The sequence below is a fragment of the Cervus elaphus genome, chromosome 29 (genome assembly GCF_910594005.1).
Source record: "Cervus elaphus chromosome 29, mCerEla1.1, whole genome shotgun sequence".
Classification (NCBI taxonomy): Eukaryota; Metazoa; Chordata; class Mammalia; order Artiodactyla; family Cervidae; genus Cervus; species Cervus elaphus.
Window position 1 is genome coordinate 23,658,303 of NC_057843.1, and position 24,268 is coordinate 23,682,570.

A 24,268-nucleotide genomic window follows, 5' to 3' on the forward strand; every position below is an offset into this window, starting at 1 on the left:
GGATGGTATTAAGAAAATCCAGAAGTCCTATATAGTATTCTTCCCCAATCTTCTTTACATTTCCTAGAAGGAAGCACTTTAACTTTCTTTCTTACTCTTTTCTTTATTTTTTTTTTTTTTCAGTTCTAGGTTTACTGCCTAAGTTTTTTTAAGTTTCCAAACTATGTGCTTATGCTTCTATTTCTGTGTGAGAACCCAATCTGTTTGCTCTCTTTTCCTCCCAGTATGATACCATTTTTAATTCTTACCTTGGATATAGCTTTCTGCATGTTTATTTCTTGTTCCACTGATCATGGACTTTGTTTCCTGATTGTAAACTTTGTAGTCTCAGGGTATACTAGAGTTTCTTTCCTTTCTCTGTTTATATATCTGCCTTTCATATTTATCATCCAAACACTTGCTTTTGCATTGTCACAGGTGATAACAGTGTCTTATATAATAAAAGTTTTACATTTTCTGTGCCTGTCTGTAGCAGGAGTAGTAATAATAATTCAGTTCAGTTCAGTTCAGTCTCTCAGTCATGTCTGACTCTTTGAGACCCCATGGGCTGCAGCATGCCAGGCTTCTCTGTCCATCACCAGCTCTTGGAGCTTGCTCAAGCTCATGTCCATCGAGTTGGTGATGCCATCCAACCATCTCATCCTCTTTCGTCCCCTTTTCTCCTCCTGCTTTCAATCTTTCCCAGCATCAGGGTCTTTTCAAATGATTCAGTTCTTCACATCAGGTGGCCAAAGTATTGGAGTTTCAGCTTTAGCATCAGTCCTTCCAATGAATATTCAGGACTGATTTCCTTTGACTGGTTTGATCTCCTTGCAGTCCAAGGGACTCTCAAGAATCTTCTCCAACACCACAGTTCAAAGGGATCAATTCTTTGGCACTCAGTTTTCTTTATAGTCCAACTCTCACATCCACACATGACTACTGGAAAAACCATAGCTTTGACTAGATGGACCTTTGTTGGCGAAGTAATGTCTCTGCTTTTTAATATGCTGTCTAGGTTGGTCATAGCTTTTCTTCCAAGCAGCAAGCGTCTTTTAATTTCATGGCTGCTAGTGGTAGTAATCAAAAGTACTTACATAGTTCTGGCTATGTCCCAAGCACTTTGCATGTAGTATATATATATTTATATTATAATACATACGTGTATACACACATTGGTATTTTACATATATTAAAGCTACTTAATCATCTAGTTGACCTTGATGGTATGGGTGATATTATAGTCTCCAGTTTACTGACAAGGAAATTTAAGTCACTTAGGAAGTGGTAGAGCTGAGCAGGTTAAAGTGTAGACATTGAAAATCAGTAAATGTTGTTTACAGCTGTGACTGTAAAGTGGCCACTGTTAGATATATACTGTTATCATATTTCTTTTCTTATATAACACTTATTTTGTGATTTTAAAAATTATTGTTTTTATTTATTGCCTCCTGTTTTTGTGCTAAAATTCCCCAGTTTCCTCTTTCCAAATATGGAGGCCTTTATAAAATCTCTCCAGTTTTCTTATTCAGTGATCTCCTCAACTCACGCTTTTTGGAGGTGAGCATTTATTTTATTTGAGCACTATAAATTTTTGTTATTTCGAATTATATAATGTGGCAGATTTTTACATTGATTTTGGTTTTTTTTTGTTTTTTTTACATTGATTTTGAAAACTGAATTATGAGAGAAATGTTTCCTATAGTTTTGTGATACTCTTCAAAATGATTCAAGATAACATGTTCTGAAAAAATATTATAGGAAAGGTTGATGTTCTAATATCAAACACGCCCTCTGAACACAACTTTTATTTTTAACTTTCTACTTTGTATTGGAGTATCACTGATTAACAATGTTGTGATAGTTTCAGGTAAACAGAGAAGGGATTCAGCCGTACATATACATGTATCCATTCTCCCCCAAACTCCCGCAACATCCAGGCTGCCACATAACATTGAGCCGAGTTCCCTGTGCTACACAGTAGGTCCTTGTTATCCATTTGAAATATAGCAATGTGTACAGTGTGCATCCCAAATGCAGTAACTATCCCTTTCCCCCATCCATCCTCCTTGGTGACCATATGTTCATCCTCTAAGACAGAACACAACTATTCTAATGTCCGTCAAATTTGAAATATTTATTTAGTAACAAAAGACTTGAAGTTTAAGTCACTTGAAACATACAGGAAGAGCGTCTGGTTTCAAAATATGTTACTTGCTATTAAACCTACCCCAGAGTCATATATTGTACTACCTCTGCTGGAACTAAATAGAACTTCCTTATATAGTTATGCCCAGACTGCGGGCATGTTCAGTGTTGTTCTTTTAAAGCCATTGATTCCCTCCCTGTTTCTCTCCATCCTCCATTTATAGCTCAGGTTATGTTGGCAAGATGAAAAATTGGTTGGGAAACCAGCTTTCCTTCTGAGAGTCAATAGAAGCATAGTGTGATAGTATGGGCATTGAAGGCAGACTGCGGGAGCTTAAATCTCAGTTCTAGTGCTGAGTTATGGATATGTCTTTGGACATTTTGGATTCTGTGTCTCAAATCTCTTCACTTGTAAAATGGGCAAATAGAAGTGGGTTCATAAGATAATGGTAACACTCCTACATCAGTGTCTGGACTGGTAGGTGTTTCAGTGAGCCACTCCTGTTGCCCTCACCACCGTCACTCTCATAGTGTGACCACCACATCCCATAGTACAATAGTTCCCTAAGTAGCCTTCCTTTTTCACCCTCTACCTGTTCCAGCCTCTCTCCCACTTTGCTCCTGAATGATGCTCCTTAGGTGGATAGTTGTTAATATTGACTTTTTCTTTAAAAGTCCTCAAATGGGTCTCCTTTGCTTCCTAGATGTAACTGTTCTTTGTACCTGTTATTAAGGCCAGTCTTTCTTTATAAAGAATTGGCAGCATGCCTAGCCAGGTATGGCTGATTTTGTCTGTTATTCTTGTTTAGATTCTCTCTTGGAATGACCAACATCATCTTTTGATGCTCTTTCATTACTTGTTGGTTCATGCCTAACAGATAGAATGGTTGCTGCATCTTCTGTTATTTGTGCAAAATCCGCACTTACCTGTATCTCTATAGGAGAAGGAAATGGCAAGCCACTCCAGTATTCTTGCCTAGAGAATCCTGTGGACAGAGGAGCCTGGTGGGCTCCTGTCCATAGGGTCGCACAGAGTCAGACACAACGGAAGCAACTTAGCATGCATGCATGCATTGGAGAAGGAAATGGCAACCCACTCCAGTGTTCTTGCCTGGAGAATCCCAGGGACAGAGGAGCCTGGTGGGCTGCCATCTATGGGGTCGCACAGATTCGGACACGACTGAAGCGACTTAGCGGCAGCAGCAGCTATAGGTGTAGTTATATCTTTATTTGTTGTCTTTTATTTAGATCCAGGCAAATTGAGGAATTGAGGATGAATCTTCATTTCCTCAAACTGTCTGTTGCCCCTCCCTGGACAGATCTTGAAATGGTTTTCTTTTCTTTCTCTCTCTCTCTCTGTGCTGTGGGGGTGTACTGTAGAGTTCTCTCAAATTCATGGTGGAGTATCACCTTCAAGAACAGTACAACATTATTGAAAAATCAAAACGAGTAAAACATTCCAAAGCATCGTGTCCTTTAATGGCACTGTTTTCTTTTTCCTTCTTGTAGTCTAAATATTTCATGTTCTTTTTAGGAACAGGCCATTTAGATTGTTATTGAATGAAAGACCCTTGTTACTATTCTCAAATGCCATTTCTTTTCCATTTGTATAATGTTCTTTCAGTTCCCTATCGATTGACTGATACATGTTAAATTTGGGGCCTTGTTGCCTCTCTTTAGCCTTGATGTTTAAGTAAGTTTTGATTCATTTTTTAAAATTAGTCCTATCATTTGTTGTTGAAATGTTTTCTGCTCCACCATCTCATTGTGTTATAATATTTACTTTTAATAAAACATTTATAGTACAAAACTCAAATGGTGCTAAAAGCCTATAAAAGTCATCAGCGGTCCACTTTGCTCCATCCTTTACCTGGACTCTTTCTCTTTCAACCATTTTGAACTGTTTGATTCTGTCTTCTGGTATTTGCCTACCTATTTTGAGATACTGATATCTATAAATTGCTATCTTTTCACTGATTTTATTCCTTTTATGGAAGATCATGATTTTTACATGTAAGAAATTTTAAATTCCAGAAACTTGACCTCTCTTTGTTGTTTTTTAGTTCTTAAGTCATGTCTGACTATTTGTGACCCCATGGATTGTAGCCCCCAGGTTCCTCTGTCAATGGGATGACCTCTTTTAGTAGATTTTAAAAAGTAGATTATAGCTCTCCTTTAAATGAGAATTAACTTGTTAAGTTTCTCTTTAGAATTTGATTCCTACATATACATTGAACACTGTAATTTTAGAGCAGAAATGGTGACATTTGTTTCATTTACTTTATTTTATTTGGTATTATATCTGTGGACCTTTTTCTAAAAGTTTCTTAGAGTGAGTAGTAAGTATATTTTTAGGCCTAATTTCTCTCCTCTTCTGCTTTTAAAAATAAAAAATGCAATAAAGACAATACATTTTCTTTAGAGCAAATGTTTTCCTGTGCCCCTATATTCTTTATATGAAATGATCTTTTCATTATTTTCTTTTGACTGATTTTCTTTTGTTTTTAGTTTTTTAACTTTCTAATTTATTAGAGTATCATCTACCAATACAATCTGTTCAAATATTTTTAAAAGATTTTTTAAAGTTCATTTTATGATACCTTTATGATTAATTTTTATCAGCATTTAATAGGCATATATAAAACTATAAGCTTTGTTTAAGAGCTAAGAATTTTTCTGTATAGTTGTTAAATCAAGTTTGTGGATTGTATTAATCAATTTCACTATTTCTGTATTCATTTCACTTTATTTTGTTTATATGTGTATTTCTGACAAAATTGTACTGATTTCTTATTTCATTGAAATAAGTTTTTTTGCATATTCAATACCCTTTGCTTTATATAATTTAACTTTTAAATTGTTTATGCTGTTTAGTCAGCTTAACCTTGAATTTCATATTGTGTGATATTAATATAACACTCATGCTTTCTTTGGGCGGCACTTTAGCTGATATTTTTTGGCTCCTCCCTTTATTTTAAACTTTTCCTAGTCATTCAATTTTAAATGTTTCTTATAAACAGCCTGTATATGTCCTTTGTCTTTTTAACTCATCTAACAGTCTGTCTTTTAGTGGGAGAATTCAGCTTTCTTTTGAATTCTAATGTGTGATGCTTTTTTTTTTTTTTAATTTTTACCTTGTTACTTATGTTTGTGACTTTTTTCATTTTTCTTAATTTAAAGTTTATATTTATTTCCCAGTTTCCCCTTATTTATGTGTCAATTATTATGTATCTTTCCATTTCATTATTGGCCACCTTCCCTTTCGATTGTTCATAAATCCAATTTTTCTCTTTGTTTTAACATGAAAAATGATACCAACATTTTCCCTCACCTTCATACACTAATCCTCTCCTTTAATGTTCCTAAATTTCTTTGGAGATAATTTAATTTTTAGGTCCAGATTTCTGTTAGACGTTTCTGTTAAAAATTCATATTGAGCAGTTATTATGTATTATGTATACTTTATTATTCATTTAGTTAATTCTGTATAGAAGGTAAAATAATTACATTCTTTGTTTCTTTTTACATGGATGGTTTTATTTCTGATTCAGTTATTAATCCCTTAGAATCCTTTCTGAAGTTAAATGGGGCAGTAGGTGATATGATCTTTAGCTTGTACTGCTTTTTTCCTAGCAATCTAGATGTTACTGTTCTTTCTTGTCAATTCCAGCATTACAAATGAGAGGTTCAATGTTAATCTGATTATTTTTTAGTGTTAAATAATTATTCTTCCTGGTAACTTATAAGATTTTCTTTTTATCCTTAAAGTTTAGGAATTTTAGTATGATATTCTTGAAGGTGTTCCTTTTTCTTCTTTAGTCCTGCCTGGATCTTGGAATGCCCTGTAAGGGTGCAATTCAATCTTTTCTTTAGTTCACGGAAATTTTCTTTCATATTACTTTAACTATTGCCTCTCTTCTATTGGACTTCCCTGGTGACTCAGATGGTAAAGTGTCTGCCTACAATGCGGGAGACCCGGGTTCGATCCCTGGGTCGGGAAGATCTCCTGGAGAAGGAAATGGCAACCCACTCCAGTACTCTTGCCTGGAAAATTCCATGGACGGAGGAGCCTGGTAGGCTACAGTCCATGGGGTCGCAAAGAGTCGGACACGACTGAGTGACTTCAATGTCAATGTCTCTTCTATTATATTTTTCTCTTCCCCCTTCTAGAGACTCTTTAGGAACTCTTTCTGTGATTGGTATGTTAGTTAGGTTGCTTTAATCTGTTCTTCAAGGCCTTGTTCTTTTTCCTTTATGATTTTCACCTCTTCATATTTTCAGTTCATAATTTGAGATTTCTTCCAGGTGATCCTTTAGTTACTCTTGGTCACCATTTACAGTCCATCTTCTCTTTTAATTTATCTACTGAATTATTCAGCTTGAAGATTTTACCTTTACATTTTCACTTATTTTTTTAAAATCTGTAGAAATTACTTTTTGCTCTCTACTCGACTCTTCTTAGGTAGTCACACTATTTTTGACCTCACTGTTTTGTCCCTATCCTTTGGGAAATCTGTTAGGTCTGTTCTCTCCTTCTCTCTCCTGTCATTGGGTATGTGGTTCACATATGCATTGGGGTTCAGGTCGAGCTGTTAGTGGATCTTAGGTTGTTTTAATCCTATAAAAAATCTCAGCCTGCACTGCAGCAGCTCGCATGTTGTATATTTCATGTATACTTGGAGGGTGCTGTGCCTTCCTTCTAATCTTCCTGCATTCCCAGCCTCAGGAGGACAAGGGACTCCTTCTCCTCTTGAGTGTCCCCTGAGCACATACTTGTGCAGTTATGTATGTGTAGAACTCTTCTGGGTCTTGCTTGGAGCTCAGAGCAGAGCAAGTCCTACACCAGTCCTCTTTCAAGATACTTATAATCCATGGCCACATTCTTCAGGCCCTGCTCACTATATCACCGACTGGCTCAAGAGAGGCAAATGGATTGGATTTGGGATTGAAGTGGAGAAGGTAAATCAAATCCAAGGTTCGTTTTCTCCCCAGAGTCTTGAATTTTTATGCTTTATTCATAGCCTGAGTTGGCATTTCATCCCTCTATGCCTTTATCATGTCTTTAATGGCATTGCAGAAGAAATTTCTATTTGGAAAGCCTATCTTTGACTGTCGTGGTTTTCTCCAACCCGTCCTATGCATAACCTCTTGGACTTTACTAGGAAGTGGACTGTACTATACTTGGACTATTCTAGGAAATGCCCTTTTAAGATGCGCTTTGGACAAATAAACTCCTTTTGGAGAGTTTCTTGGTTTTAGATAACACTTCTGAGAGAGTTTATTTGTCCCTATGCAAATTTTATTAAACAAGATATGAATGATCCGAATATCTATGCAACACAGAAGCCAGGTACACTAGGACAGAGACCAGGAATAAGAGGATAAATAGATGAAGAAATAGGAGCTGGAGGAAGAATCAGCTTTGTGTTATCAGCGGTGCTAGAAAAAGGATGTCATAACATGGATATTGAAAGTCATGTATAATCAGAAAACCTTATTCTGGCCAATAGTCATAATCTGTTCTTTTCATAAGCCATCTACTGGACTTGCCAACAAGTAGTATTAGAAGAGATTATGAATTAAAGGGACCCATTCTGTTCCAGAAAATTAAAACAAGGAAGCATTCAGTTGAATCTCAGTGGATGAAAGAAAATACTGTACCCTATATTCATATGTTGTAAAGTTAGTACAAATGTATATATATTTATGTTTAAACATTGGCCTTAAATATTTGAGATTTGAATTATGCACACATGTTCTCCCTAATGTTGATATTCAGTTTGTGCTAATCAGCCTCAGGCAAAGAGAATTTGAATTATAAAACATGTGTAAACTTCACATTGAATGGTAATTAGTCTGTGCAGTTTAGTGGCACTTAATATTGAGGTTAATAGTTCAGTAAAAAATTTTAAATGTCAGTGACTTGATCCCCAATTTATATGGGATTGATAAACTGAGAATTAGTGAAAGCTTCTATTCTCTGTCAGTAAGAATTTACTTCCTGACTTTATATCTAAGTCTCTATTTACGTTTATTATATGTATGAATATGGAGGCAGGTGACTACATGTGAACTTTGACATTTATCACAGGCCCAGACCAAAGAAAATGTAACCTTCTGGAATAGAAACTGTTCTCTCACCTTTTTGTTATTTTCTAAATTTTTGTCTGGGGTGTTATTATGAAATATGTTTCCCTTCTTTTTTTCTTTTCTTTTCTTTTTTTTTTTTTCATGTTTCCCTTCTTAACTTTGAGTTGCTTTAGCTTAAAGAAAGCTTTTTGTTAAAGTAGAAGGAGCAAGAATAATTGATTACTTGTTTATATTAAGATTTGTTGGGTGGGTGAAAAGGTGACAGTAGGCATTTAATATGTAGACCAACATGGGGAGTAAAGTTATAAAACTTCTTGAGTTTTGTACTTAACATCATATGTATGTAATTAAGACGAGAACTTGAACTTTCCATGACATAAGAACCTGTGTCGTTACCACTATGTACTTTGCCTTAAGAATTCAGTTTGTCCTACAAAAGGATTTTGAAAATAAATCATGGAAGGACCCGTATAGAAGTCCTTTTTTTTTTTCTTGGTGCAGAAATGTTATTATTTTTAAATCCTTAACTCTAGAAAATATGTTAGTAGGTTAAAATTTGTGTCTTTATAAACTGTATGTAATACTCCATGAAGACTGAATATTAAACAGCAGTGCTTCGGTGTTCTAGAGCCATAATTAGACTACTGTTTGCAAATTGCCAAAATTCAGTGGGTTAACAAACCAATTAAAAAAAAAAAACCTCAAGGATATTAGATTTCAAAATGTTCTTCCCTAATTTAGTTTGTCCATTATACTTTATATTAATTATTCATAGTATTGCTTAACATGCCAGGAAATGTCTTATAATAGAATTTATAAAATAACGTCCTTTCAGTAATATGAATATGTACTGTCTTTAGCATTCTGCTTTTAAATCTCAGATTAAAATATTTTATAAGGAATTATCTAGTTTAATGGATAAAAGCATGTCTTTGCTTAGTAACTTCACTCATTTTAGAATTTTTAAATCAAATGCTCACTTGAGAATAATAAATGGAATAATTGGTATATGTCATTTTTTTGTTGAGCAAATAAGATACAACTTTTTGTAATAAGAAAAATGTATATTCCACTATCATTAAACAATAATTTTTCATTTGGGGTATGGATTTATGAGGTTGATCTATATATATTTGTGTGGTTTTTTATTTTTTATTTTTTTCTTGTATAGACCCAATTGGTAGATTTTTCATTTTCATGAAAAGCATAGTCTTTGACTACTGGTGTTTCCCGGGTCCTGCTAGATACTTAACGAATATAAGATTGGTTTACATATCATTAGACTTCAGTGGGTAAGTTAGAGGTGAAATATAACAACAGGTCTGAAGATACAAGTTCCAGTTGAAACCCTGGGCATTTAATTGCGTTTGGTTCTGTTAGGAGGTGAAAGTAAACAGGAAAGAGCTTGTCTTTTAGTATTGGTCTGGATTTTTGCATATCCAGATGCAAAAAATCTACTTTTATCTTCTTCTGTTTCTTATTCTTACTATCCATGACAGAGGTTCAGAAACTGGTAAGTATGAACTCAGATTGTGTTCCTAGATAGAAAGCTTATTTATAGGTTTTATATTCTGAAATGTTTATATGAGTAAAAATATTGGTAACACATTTAAAATGAAATAGAGATTAATTCTTTCCTCATGATTATACAATAGTAATTGCTGGAAATTTTTCAGTCCATTTGATGACCATTAGGTGAAATCTTTGTTCTTTTATTTATTTATTTATTTTTGCTTTATATATATATTATTGAAGTATAGTTGACTTACAGTGTTTCAAGTGTACAGCAAGGCTGATTCAGTTATATATATACACACATATATTATGTTTCGGATTATTTGTCATTATAGGTTATTATGAGATATTCACTATAGATCACTGTGTTATACAGTAAACCTTTGTTGCTTGTTGCATATCTATGTTTTTATTTTATTTTTTTCATTTATTTTTATTAGTTGGAGGCTAATTACTTCACAACATTGCAGTGGGTTTTGTCATACATTGACATGAATCAGCCATGGAGTTACATGTATTCCCCATCCCGATCCCCCCTCCCACCTCCCTCTCCACCCGATTCCTCTGGGTCTTCCCAGTGCACCAACCCTGAGCACTTGTCTCATGCATCCAACCTGGGCTGGTGATCTGTTTCACTATAGATAATATACATGCTGTTCTCTCTAAACATCCTACCCTCGCCTTCTCCCACAGAATCCAAAAGTCTGTTCTGTACATCTGTGTCTCTTTTTCTGTTTTGCATATAGGGTTATCGTTACCATCTTTCTAAATTCCATATATATGTGTTAGTATGCTGTAATGTTCTTTATCTTTCTGGCTTACTTCACTCTGTATAATGGGCTCCAGTTTCATCCATCTCATTAGAACTGGTTCAAATGAATTCTTTTTAACGGCTGAGTAATATTCCATGGTGTATATGTACCACAGCTTCCTTATCCATTCGTCTGCTGATGGGCATCTAGGTTGCTTCCATGTCCTGGCTATTATAAACAGTGCTGCGATGAACATTGGGCTGCACCTGTCTCTTTCAGATCTGGTTTCCTCGGTGTGTATGCTCAGAAGTGGGATTGCTGGGTCATATGGCAGTTCTATTTCCAGTTTTTTAAGGAATCTCCACACTGTTCTCCATAGCGGCTGTACTAGTTTGCATTCCCACCAACAGTGTAAGAGGGTTCCCTTTTCTCCACAGCCTCTGCAGCATTTATTGCTTGTAGACTTTTGGATAGCAGCCATCCTGACTGGCGTGTAATGGTACCTCATTGTGGTTTTGACTTGCATTTCTCTGATAATGAGTGATGTGGAGCATCTTTTCATGTGTTTGTGAGCCATCTGCATGTCTTCTTTGGAGAAATGTCTGTTTAGTTCTTTGGCCCATTTTTCGATTGGGTCATTTAATTTTCTGGAATTGAGCTGCAGGAGTTGCTTGTATATTTTTGAGATTAATCCTTTGTCTGTTGCTTCGTTTGCTATTATTTTCTCCCAGTCTGAGGGCTGTCTTTTCACCTTCGTTATAGTTTCCTTTGTTGTGCAAAAGCTTTTAAGTTTCATTAGGTCCCATTTATTTAGTTTTGCTTTTATTTCCAATATTCTGGGAGGTGGGTCATAGAGGATCCTGCTGTGATTCATGTCAGAGAGTGTTTTGCCTGTTTTCTCCTCTAGGAGTTTTATAGTTTCTGGTCTTACATTTAGATCTTTAATCCATTTTGAGTTTATTTTTGTGTATGGTGTTAGAAAGTGTTCTAGTTTCATTCTTTTACAAGTGGTTGACCAGTTTTCCCAGCACCACTTGTTAAAGAGGTTGTCTTTTTTCCATTGTATATCCTTGCCTCCTTTGTCAAAGATAAGGTGTCCATAGGTTCGTGGATTTATCTCTGGGCTTTCAATTCTGTTCCATTGATCTATATTTCTGTCTTTGTGCCAGTTCCATACTGTCTTGATGACTGTGGCTTTGTAGTAGAGTCTGAAGTCAGGCAGGTTGATTCCTCCAGTCCCATTCTTCTTTCTCAAGATTACTTTGGCTATTCGAGGTTTTTTTGTATTTCCATACAAATTGTGAAATTAATTGTTCTAGTTCTGTGAAAAATACCATTGGTAGCTTGATAGGGATTGCATTGAATCTATAGATTGCTTTGGGTAGTATAGCCATTTTGACAATATTGATTCTTCCAATCCATGAACACTGTATGTTTCTGCATCTATTTGTGTCCTCTTTGATTTCCTTCATCAGTGTTTTATAGTTTTCTATGTATAGGTCTATATCTATGTTTTTAATTAGAAATCTAGCATTATATTCATACTAAGTCAAACAAATGGAATCAAAATGTCATAAATTTTTAGTTAGGCAAAAAAGTGCATAGGTTTTCTAAAATATATATATTATACATATTATATGTATGTATAGAAAAGCTTTTCTATTATGCTGATAAAAGCTTGAGAAAGAATATCAAAAAAGAAAAAAAAGGAAGAGATGGAGAAATTGGAGAACATAAACTAAATTAAATGGGAGCACTGAATATGAACTAGAAAAAGTGAGACAAACTAGACAAAAGTAAAAGATCATCATATAGTCCAGTTGTTTTTAAACATGGCTGCTCATTAGAAACATCTGGAGCTTTGGAGAAAAAAAGCAATACATGGGCATTTGTATTTTCAAATTTTCCGAGGTAATTCTGATATGCATCTGGATTTTGAAAAGTGATTACAGGTTTTTCTATTAAATGGTAGTTTTGGTGAGATAGAATTCTATTATTTTTCTGTTGAACAATCATGATGCAGTGGTATTAAATGAGTAATAGTTACATAATCACAATGGTAAAAGATGTTTATCCGTTTTCACAATCAATAGCGAAACCAAAAAAAAAGATAATTACGTTTGCAAGCCATGATGGCAACATGATTAGCCTGACAATATAAAATAGTTACATATGATTTTGGGGGTCAAGCAGAGTGTTGTGGTAAGTAGAAGTGCAGAAATATACATGTTTTCCTTTCCACAGCCAAGTCTGTGTCTTTTGGTTGGTGCAGTTAATCCATTTATATTAAGGTAATAATTGATATGTATGATCCTATTACCATTTTCTTAATTGTTTTGGGCTTATTTCCTGTTGGGTTTTCCTTGTCTTGTGTTTCCTGCTTAGAGAAGTTCCTTTAGCATTCATTGTAAAACATTTAGTGGTGCTGAATTCTCTTAACTTTTGCTTGGCTGGAAAGCTTTTGATTTCTCCATCTAATAAGGAGAGTCTTGCTGGGTAGAGTATTCTTGGTTGTAGTTTCTTCCCTTTTGTCACTTTAAATGTATCATGCCGTTCCTTTCTGTTTTGTAGAGTTTCTGTTGGGAAATCAGCTGATAACCTGATGAGAATTCCCTTGTATGTCATTTGTCATTTTTCCCTTGTTGTTTTTAATAATTTATCTTTGTCTTTAATTTTTGTCAGTTTGATTACTGTATGTCTTGGTGTGTTCCTCCTTGGGTTTATCCTGCCTGGGTCTCTCTGTGCTTACTGGGCTTGGTTGACTGTTTCCTTTCCCATGTTAGGAAAGTTTTCAGATATTATCTCTTCAAATATTTTCTCAGATCCTTACTCTTTCTCCTCCTTCTGGAACCTCTATAATGTGAATGTTGATGCATTTAATGTTGTCTCAGAGGTCTCTTAGGCTATTTTCATTTTTTTTTGTTTGTTTTTCTCTTTGTCTATATTCTGTCCTGTAGCAGTGATTTCCCCATTCTGTCCTCCAGGTCATTAATCTGTTCTTCTGCCTCGGTTACTCTACTGAGGATTCTTTCTAGTGTATTATTCATCTCTTTTTGTTCTTTAGTTCTTGTAGGTCTTTGGTAAACATTTCTTGCATCTTTTCCATTGTTTTCCCAAGATCCTAAATCATCTTCATTATCATTATTCTGAATTATTTTTCTGGAAGGTTGCCTATCTCCAGTTCATTTAGTTGTTTTTCCGGAGTTTGATCTTGTCCCTTCATCTGGGACATAAGTTTCTGCTTTTTCATTCTGATTAACTTTCTGTAATATGGTTTTTGTTCTAGCTGCTGTGGGGTTGTGATTCTTCTTGCTTCTTCTGTCTGCCCTCTGACGGAGGAGGCTAAGAGGCTTGTGTAGGCATCTGGATGAGAGGAATTGATGGTGGGAAAAACTGGGTCTTGCTCTGGTGGGCAGGATCTTTCTCAGGAAAGCTTTAATCCAGTTATCTGCTGATGGATGGGGTTGAGCTGTTTGGTCTGAGGCAAGCCAGCCCTGGGGTCTGTGGGCTCTATGGTAGGGTTAACTGTGAACCTCAAGAGGGTTTACACCAAGGGGGACCTTCCAGGACTGCTGCTGCCAGGGCCTCCGTCTTTGTGGTGAACCCTGGCCAATCACACCTCCACCAGAGACCCTCCAACACTAGCAGGTAGTTTTGATTCAGTCTCCTGTGGGGTCTCTGCTTCTTTCCTCTGGGTCCTGGTGTGTACAAGGTTTTGTTTGTGCCCTGCAAGACTGGAATCTCTGTTTCCTCCAGTCTTGTGGAAGTCCTATAATCAAATCCCTCTGACCTGCAAGGGCAGATTCCCTAGGGATTCCCAGTCTCTTTGTGGGATCCCTAGTCTGGGAAGCCTGATGTGGGGTTTAGAACCTTCACAACAGTGGGAGAACTTCCTTGGTATTATTGTTTTCCAGTTTGTGGGTCACCCACCCAGCAGATTTGGGATTTGATTTTATCATCATTGTGCCCCTCCTACCATCTCACTATAGCTTCTTCTTTGTCTTTGGATGTGGGGTATCTTTTCTTGGTGAGTTCTAGCATTCTCCTGTCGATGGTTATTCAACAGCTAGTTGTGAATTTGGTTCTCTCACAGGAGGTGATGAGTACACGTCTTTCTACTCCTCCATCTTGAACGATAAGACTGAAATCTTTGTTCTTTTAGGTTTTTCTTTCCTTTCCTTTTATTTTCATTCCTTTTCTTTGGTTTTGTTGTTGTTGCTAGTGGATGGGAGACATATTCCTTAACTGAAGAAGTTTGGTTAGAAAAAAATTGCTCTTTATTTAAAATTGAGAATTATTTTATTTCTTTTTGAAGTCTTGTGATTCTTCATATTAAAAAGTTATTAAAATGTAATATTATCTACTTCAGTATGTGACCTTTGGCTGTTTTTCCCACCTCCTTTTCAATCTTTGCTGCAGTTGCATGCCACTCCCTAAATATAATCTGTTTTAGTTGTTTTAGTTCATTATAATCCATGGTCTCCATGTACCTTTTCATTCTCATATTTCTAGAAATTACCTGCTTATCCTTGAGGACCTAACTGAGGTGTTAATTCTCCACAAATCTCTGAATTATTCTTGTCTCCATCCCTCCATAGAATTAATTCCCTCTCTTCCTTTTGTCATCATAGCCCTTTATAGGTGGCTCCAAAACAGCTAGCTATTCATCATAGACGTGTCGTAGTTATGAAAAGTGGGGGCCATGTGTTACCCAGCCTTGTCGCGTCTAGGACAAGCATGAAGCGAACATTTGTTGAATTGAAATGTTCAGAACGCCATGCTTGTCATGATTGAGAAAACAACTTGCCTCATTAAATTCCTCGATCACGGTTGCCCGCACTCACTGTTGCTTGCATACCCTACTCCCACCTGTTCTATGGCGGTTGTCGGGTTCTATTCAAATGCATTTGGGAGCGCTCAGCAGAGGATCCTTTTGAGGAGCTGGAGTGCAAGGGGACTGGTGTTTAGCCTTCACTGACATTTTGTTTTGAGAGTCTGCTTTGCTTCGCACCTTTCTGCAGGATCCTAACAGGAGCATCCACACCAGCAGCAGCAGCAGCAGCAGCAGTTGTAGCAGCAGCAGCAGCAGCAGCAGCAGTAGCAGCAGCAGCAGCAGCAGCAGCAGCAGCAGCAGCAGTAGCAGCAGCAGCAGCAGCAGCAGCAGCACCAGTTTTTCCAAGCCTCACAAATTAATGAAGGAGCACAAGGAAAAACCTTCTAAAGACTCCAGAGAACATAAAAGTGCCTTCAAAGAACCTTCCAGGGATCACAACAAATCTTCCAAAGAATCCTCTAAGAAACCCAAAGAAAATAAACCACTGAAAGAAGAAAAAATCGTTCCTAAGATGGCCTTCAAGGAACCGAAACCCATGTCAAAAGAGCCAAAACCCGACAGTAACTTACTCACGATCACCAGTGGACAGCAAGATAAGAAGGCTCCTAGTAAAAGACCCCCCATTTCTGATTCTGAAGAACTCTCGGCCAAAAAGAGGAAAAAGAGTAGCTCAGAGGCTTTATTTAAAAGTTTTTCTAGCGCCCCGCCACTGATACTCACTTGCTCTGCTGATAAAAAACAGATAAAAGATAAATCTCATGTCAAGATGGGAAAGGTCAAAATTGAAAGTGAGACGTCAGAGAAGAAGAAATCAACTTTACCGCCATTTGACGATATTGTGGATCCCAATGATTCCGACGTGGAAGAGAATATGTCCTCTAAGTCTGATGTGAGTAGTCTGCTTGTTTTTTTCCTTTTCCTTGTTAGTTTTTTGATAGCTTCAGGATAAAGATGGAGGAAGAAAAATGACAGTTGCACCATAAAATGGTAGCAAGAAAGGAGACACGGCCTAGAAATGACTTTCCTTGACCAATGGAAAGAAGGAAATGAAATCATTAAGGAGTCTGCAGATGTGTAGGCTATGATTTAAGTTGTTTAAGGAAAGATATATTCCATAGTATAATGACGGGTCATTTGAATAGCAGCTGAAAAATCTAGATGCTCATCAGGACTTAGTTGCTATGCTTTTCAGTGACTGTGGATTTAGGAAAGTGAGAAGAATGCAATGAAACTGGAATACATCAGAAAGTAAATTTTAAAAAGAAACAAAATATTAGGGTGCAGTTACAGTGTTGACCTTTTTGTTCAATAGAATTATGTAGTTTGTTTATGTAGACTAAAAATTGGTGATAGTATTTTTTTAGTACTTTTATTGAGGCAAAATTTTTATAACAATATACTATATATTTTAAATGTGTGATTTGATACATTTTGATGTATATGTATGTCATGAAACCAGATAATGGTATTTTGAAAATGAAATATTTAATTGTTCCCCCCAATAATATAACTGCCAGTTTGGAAAGGGGTAGTGTATAATTTTCATTAAAAGGTTTGCTGATGGGTAGTATTGTCTTTTATGTGTTCCTTGAAGAACATCTAGCCATCTAATAATCCCCCAGAATATTATTTGATGTTAAGACTTAAACTTACAATTACAGATTTCTTAGAGTTGGAAAGGACTTTCAGGTTATCTATTCTAACCTCCTTCCAATGTAGGAGATCCTACATTTCTAGTGACAGCACTGTTAGTTATTCCTTTCTATTTCTGGAGACTGAACATTATTTACTATGAAGTTATCTCTTCCTCAATTCCCATTTTTCTCTAACTTTGGCCCTCTGCTGTCACTTATCAGTCATGATTGGTCCCACTAATCTCTTTGAGTTGTCGGTATTTCTAGACAATGGTCAGGGAAGACTTCTGGCTAAAAATCGCCGATCATTTTAGAATACTTCTCTTTCTGTTACATAGAGAAGCTACACTAAAATTCCTAGCTGAAAGGCTGGCAAGGGCTAGGAGGCCTTAGCAGATTCTCCATTTGCACTGGTCTGGGTAGAAAGACAGCCAGGGTTAAGAGATGGCATCAGATCAGGAGACCACCTCCATCCTCCCTACTCTGGGTAGAGTATTTGGGCTCATGTCAAAATTTTAAATCAGATTAGGGGCAGAGTAGCATATAAAACACTGGAGATGGGGCAGTCTATTCTAGTGTTCGGTAAAGGCCTTAAAGTGATCATTTGTGAAATGGAGATGAAAGCAATAGATTTCACAAGCATTTATTTTTCCTCCTTTGCTTTATTCCTCTCCTCTTAATTCACAACTTGCTCTCAATACAGAACTTTTTTGGTATGTTTGACTTTTATTTCAAGTCACTCTGAAATGCTCGTTGATGCTGTTGGGGTGTGACCAGTCTATCAAGATCGTCAAGTTTAGCAACTTTGTCGCTCCATATTCTGTCCTGTTGTAGTTCTTCTAGAACAGAGGTTTTCCAGTTGTGGTTTGTGATTTACCAGTGAGCCATGAAATCAATTTAGCATGTCATCACCAGCATTAAAAAAGGAAATAAGAATATATTGTAACTAGTATGGGTAAGTAGTGGTTTGTGAAATTTTTATTTCAGAGACTGTGTGTGTATTTCTTACAGTAGTTGGTCATCATCAAAATTTTGAAATGCAACTTTCTTGAATATTTGCTGATTTGTGAGAAGACCAAAGAACATTAATAAAACATTATTTTTAAAAAATCCTTACTTATTTGGTTGCATTGAATCTTGGTTGTGGCTCTCGGGCTTCAGTAGTTGCAGCTTTCGGACTCTAGAGCACAGTCTCAATAGTTGCCACTTGGGCTTAGTGGCCCTGCAGGATGTGGGTTTTTAGTTTCCTGACAGGGATTGCGCCCATGTCCCCTGGATTGGAAGGCAGATCTTAACCACTAGAGCACCAGGGAAGTCCCCATAAAGCACTATTGAATGAGCTTTCTACATGAAGTTATCACAAATGATCTTCCTCTTTAGCTAACTCTGTGTATTCTTAGTTTTGTTTGATTCTTGCCCCCTCCCTTTCATATGTAATTTTATTTTATTTATTTATTTATTTATTTATCACTTTGTCAGTTTTTTTTTTTTTTTATTAGTTGGAGGCTAATTACTTCACAACATTTCAGTGGGTTTTGTCATACATTGACATGAATCAGCCATAGAGTTACACTTATTCCCCATCCCGATCCCCCCTCCCACCTCCCTCTCCACCCGATTCCTCTGCATCTTCCCAGTGCAGCAGGCCCGAGCACTTGTCTCATGCATCCCACCTGGGCTGGTGATCTGTTTCACCATAGATAATATACATGCTGTTCTTTCGAAACATCCCACCCTCACCTTCTCCCAGAGTTCAAAAGTCTGTTCTGTACTTCTGTTCCTCTTTTTCTGTTTTGCATATAGGGTAATTGTTACCATCTTTCTAAATTCCATATATATGTGTTAGTATGTTGTAATGTTCTTTATCTTTCTGGCTTACTTCAGTCTGTATAATGGGCTCCAGTTTCATCCATCTCATTAGAACTGATTCAAATGAATTCTTTTTAACAACTGAGTAATATTCCATGGTGTATATGTACCACAGCTTCCTTATCCATTCATCTGCTGATGGGCATCTAGGTTGCTTCCATGTCCTGGCTATTATAAACAGTGCTGCGATGAACATTGGGCTGCACCTGTCTCTTTCAGATCTGGTTTCCTCAGTGTGTATGCCCAGAAGTGGGATTGCTGGGTCATATGGCAGTTCTATTTCCAGTTTTTAAGAAATCTCCACACTGTTCTCCATAGCGGCTGTACTAGTTTGCATTCCCACCAACAGTGTAAGAGGGTTCCCTTTTCTCCACACCCTCTCCAGCATTTATTGCTTGTAGACTTTTGGCTAGCAGCCATCCTGACTGGCGTGTAATGGTACCTCATTGTGGTTTTGATTTGCATTTCTCTGATAATGAGTGATGTGGAGCATCTTTTCATGTGTTTGTGAGCCATCTGCATGTCTTCTTTGGAGAAATGTCTGTTTAGTTCTTTGGCCCATTTTTCGATTGGGTCATTTAATTTTCTGGAATTGAGCTGCAGGAGTTGCTTGTATATTTTTGAGATTAATCCTTTGTCTGTTGCTTCGTTTGCTATTATTTTCTCCCAGTCTGAGGGCTGTCTTTTCACCTTCGTTATAGTTTCCTTTGTTGTGCAAAAGCTTTTAAGTTTCATTAGGTCCCATTTATTTAGTTTTGCTTTTATTTCCAATATTCTGGGAGGTGGGTCATAGAGGATCCTGCTGTGATTCATGTCAGAGAGTGTTTTGCCTATGTTCTCCTCTAGGAGTTTTATAGTTTCTGGTCTTACATTTAGATCTTTAATCCATTTTGAGTTTATTTTTGTGTATGGTGTTAGAAAGTGTTCTAGTTTCATTCTTTTACAAGTGGTTGACCAGTTTTCCCAGCACCACTTGTTAAAGAGGTCTTTTTTCCATTGTATATCCTTGCCTCCTTTGTCAAAGATAAGGTGTCCATAGGTTCGTGGATTTATCTCTGGGCTTTCAATTCTGTTCCATTGATCTATATTTCTGTCTTTGTGCCAGTTCCATACTGTCTTGATGACTGTGGCTTTGTAGTAGAGTCTGAAGTCAGGCAGGTTGATTCCTCCAGTCCCATTCTTCTTTCTCAAGATTACTTTGGCTATTCGAGGTTTTTTGTATTTCCATACAAATTGTGAAATTAATTGTTCTAGTTCTGTGAAAAATACCGTTGGTAGCTTGATAGGGATTGCATTGAATCTATAGATTGCTTTGGGTAGTATAGCCATTTTGACAATATTGATTCTTCCAATCCATGAACACTGTTATGTTTCTGCATCTGTTTGTGTCCTCTTTGATTTCTTTCATCAGTGTTTTATAGTTTTCTATGTATAGGTCTTTTGTTTCTTTAGGTAGATATACTCCTAAGTATTTTATTCTTTTTGTTGCAATGGTGAATGGTATTGTTTCCTTAATTTCTCTTTCTGTTTTTTCATTGTTAGTATATAGGAATGCAAGGGATTTCTGTGTGTTAATTTTATATCGTGAAACTTTACTATATTCATTGATTAGCTCTAGTAATTTTCTGGTAGAGTCTTTAGGGTTTTCTATGTAGATGATCATGTCATCTGCAAACAGCGAGAGTTTCACTTCTTCTTTTCCTATCTCGATTCCTTTTACTTCTTTTTCTGCTCTGATTGCTGTGGCCAAAACTTCCAACACTATGTTGAATAGTAGTGGTGAGAGTGGGCACCCTTGTCTTGTTCCTGATTTCAGGGGGAATGCTTTCAATTTTTCACCATTGAGGGTGATGCTTGCTGTGGGTTTGTCATATATAGCTTTTATTATGTTGAGGTATGTTCCTTCTATTCCTGCTTTCTGGAGAGTTTTAATCATAAATGAGTGTTGAATTTTGTCAAAGGCTTTCTCTGCATCTATTGAGATAATCATATGGTTTTTATCTTTCAATTTGTTAATGTGGTGTATTACATTGATTGATTTGCAGATATTAAAGAATCCTTGCATTCCTGGGATAAAGCCCACTTGGTCATGGTGTATGATTTTTTTAATATGTTGTTGGATTCTGTTTGCTAGAATTTTGTTAAGGATTTTTGCATCTATGTTCATCAGTGATATTGGCCTGTAGTTTTCTTTTTTTGTGGCATCTTTGTCTGGTTTTGGAATTAGGGTGATGGTGGCCTCATAGAATGAGTTTGGAAGTTTACCTTCATCTGCAATTTTCTGGAAGAGTTTGAGTAAGATAGGTGTTAGCTCTTCTCTAAATTTTTGGTAGAATTCAGCTGTGAAGCCATCTGGTCCTGGGCTTTTGTTTGCTGGAAGATTTTTGATTACAGTTTTGATTTCCTTGCTTGTGATGGGTCTGTTAAGATCTTCTATTTCTTCCTGGTTCAGTTTTGGAAAGTTATACTTTTCTAAGAATTTGTCCATTTCCTCCAAGTTGTCCATTTTATTGGCATAGAGCTGCTGGTAGTAGTCTCTTATGATCCTTTGTATTTCAGTGTTGTCTGTTGTGATCTCTCCATTTTCATTTCTAATTTTGTTCTTCTCTCTTTGCTTCTTAATGAGTCTTGCTAATGGTTTGTCAATTTTGTTTATTTTTTCAAAAAACCAGCTTTTAGCTTTGTTGATTTTTGCTATGTTCTCTTTAGTTTTTTTTGCATTTATTTCTGCCCTAATTTTTAAGATTTCTTTCCTTCTGCTAACCCTAGGGTTCTTCATTTCTTCCTTCTCTAATTGCTTTAGGTGTAGAGTTAGGTTATTTATTTGGCTTTTTTCTTGTTTCTTGATGTAAGCCTGTAATGCTATGAACCTTCCCCTTAGCACTGCTTTTACAGTGTCCCATAGGTTTTGGGTTGTTGTGTTTTCATTTTCATTCATTTCTACACATATTTTGATTTCTTTTTTGATTTCTTCTATGATTTGTTGGTTATTCAGAAGCGTGTTATTTAGCTTCCATATGTTTGAATTTTTAACAATTTTTTTCCTGTAATTGAGATCTAATCTTACTGCACTGTGGTCAGAAAAGATGACTGGAATGATTTCAATTTTTTTGAAATTTCCAAGACCAGATTTATGGCCCAGGATGTGATCTATTCTGGAGAAGGTTCCGTGTGCACTTGAGAAAAAGGTGAAATTGATTGTTTTGGGTTGAAGTGTCCTATAGATATCAATTAGGTCTAGCTGGTCCATTGTGTCATTTAAGGTTTGTGTTTCCTTGTTAATTTTCTGTTTAGTTGATCTATCCATAGTTGTGAGTGGGGTATTAAAGTCTCCCACTATTATTGTGTTACTATTAATTTCCTCTTTCATACTCGTTAGCATTTGCTATACATATTGCGGTGCTCCTATGTTGGGTGTATATATATTTATAATTGTTATATCTTCTTCTTGGATTGATCCTTTGATCATTATGTAGTGTCCTTCTTTGTCTCTTTTCACATCCTTTATTTGAAAGTCTATTTTATCTGATATGAGTATTGCAACTCCTGCTTTCTTTTGGTCTCCGTTTGCGTGAAATATTTTTTTCCAGCTCTTCATTTTTAGTCTGTATGTGTCTCTTGTTTTGAGGTGGGTCTCTTGTAGACAGCATATATAGGGGTCTTGTTTTTGTATCCATTCAGCCAATCTTTGTCTTTTGGTTGGGGCCTTCAACCCATTTACATTTAAGGTAATTATTGATAGGTGCGGTCCCATTGCCATTTACTTTGTTGTTTTGGGTTCACGTTTATACAACCTTTCTGCATTTCCTGTCTAGAGAAGATCCTTTAGCATTTGTTGAAGAGCTGGTTTGGTGGTGCTGAATTCTCTCAGCTTTTGCTTGTCTGTAAAGCTTTTGAATTCTCCTTCATATCTGAATGAGATTCTTGCTGGGTACAGTAATCTAGGTTGTAGGTTATTCTCTTTCATTACTTTCAGTATGTCCTGCCATTCCCTTCTGGCCTGGAGGGTTTCTATTGATAGATCAGCTGTTATCCTTATGGGAATCCCTTTGTGTGTTATTTGTTGTTTCTCCCTTGCTGCTTTTAGTATTTGTTCTTTGTGTTTGATCTTTGTTAATTTGATTAATATGTGTCTTGGGGTGTTTTGCCTTGGGTTTATCCTGTTTGGGACTCTCTGGGTTTCTTGGACTTGGGTGGCTGTTTCCTTCCCCATTTTAGGGAAGTTTTCAGCTATTATCTCCTCGAGTATTTTCTCATGGCCTTTCTTTTTGTCTTCTTCTTCTGAGACTCCTATAATTTGAATGTTGGGGCATTTCACATTGTCCCAGAGGTCCCTGAGGTTGTCCTCATTTCTTTTGATCCTTTTTTCCTCTCTGCTTCATTTATTTCCACCATTTTATCTTCTACCTCACTTATCCTATCTTCTGTCTCCGTTATTCTACTCTTGGTTCCCTACAGAGTGTTTTTGATCTCATTCATTGCATTATTCATTTTTAATTGACTTTTTTATTTCTTCTAGGTCTTTATTAAACATTTCTTGTATCTTTTCAATCTTTGTCTCCAGGCTATTTATCTGTAACTCCATTTTGTTTTCAAGATTTTGGATCATTTTTATTATCATTATTCTAAATTCTTTTTCAGGTAGATTCCCTATCTCCTCCTCTTTTGTTTGACTTGGTGGGCATTTTTCATGTTCCTTTACCTGTTGGGTATTTCTTTGCCTTTTCATCTTGTTTAGATTGCTGTGTCTGGAGTGGGCTTTCTGTATTCTGGAGGTCTGTGGTTCCTTTTTATTGTGGAGGTTTTACCCAGTGGGTGGGGTTAGACGATTGGCTTGTCAAGGTTTCCTGGTTAGGGAAGCTTGCGTCGGTGTTCTGGTGCGTGGAACTTGATTTCTTCTCTTTGGAGAGCAATGGAGTGCCCAGTAATGAGTTTTGAGATGGGTCTATGTGTTAGGTGTGACCTTGGGCAGCCTGTATGTTGACGCTCAGGGCTATGTTCCTGTGTTGCTGGAGAATTTGCGTGGTATGTCTTGTTCTAAAACTTATTGGCTCTTGGTCGTGGTTGGTTTCAGTGTAGGTTTGGAGGCTTTTGGACGGTCACTTATTACTTAAAGTTCCATGTAGTCAGGAGTTTTCTGATGTTCTCAGGTTTTGGGCTTAAGTCTCCTGCCTCTGGATTTCAGTTTTATTCTTCCTGTAGTCTCAGGACTTCTCCAACTATACAGCACTGATAATAAAACTTCTAGGCTAATGGCGAAAAGATTCTCCCCCGTTAGGGACACCCAGAGAGGTTCACAGAGTTACATGAAGAAGAGGAGAGGGAGGAGAGAGATAGAGATGAGGAGGAGGAGAAAAAGGGGGACTCAAGAGGAGAGAGACAGATCTATGCAGTTGTCTGTTCCCAGAGTGTTCTCCGTAGACCAGACACCCACAAAGATTTACAGA

The 24,268-nt window shown here is 36.7% G+C and overlaps 1 protein-coding gene across 2 annotated transcripts in view; it reads left to right on the forward strand.

Moving 5' to 3' along the window:
- The window catches only part of MLLT3 (MLLT3 super elongation complex subunit), a 288,824-nt gene that overhangs the window by 191,275 nt on the left and 73,281 nt on the right, over positions 1-24,268 (forward strand). For both annotated transcript variants that reach the window (XM_043890769.1, XM_043890770.1), the window contains exon 5: positions 15,506-16,207. In XM_043890769.1, the coding sequence (XP_043746704.1) occupies positions 15,506-16,207 (702 nt within the window). The remainder of the gene's footprint in view (positions 1-15,505; positions 16,208-24,268) is intronic.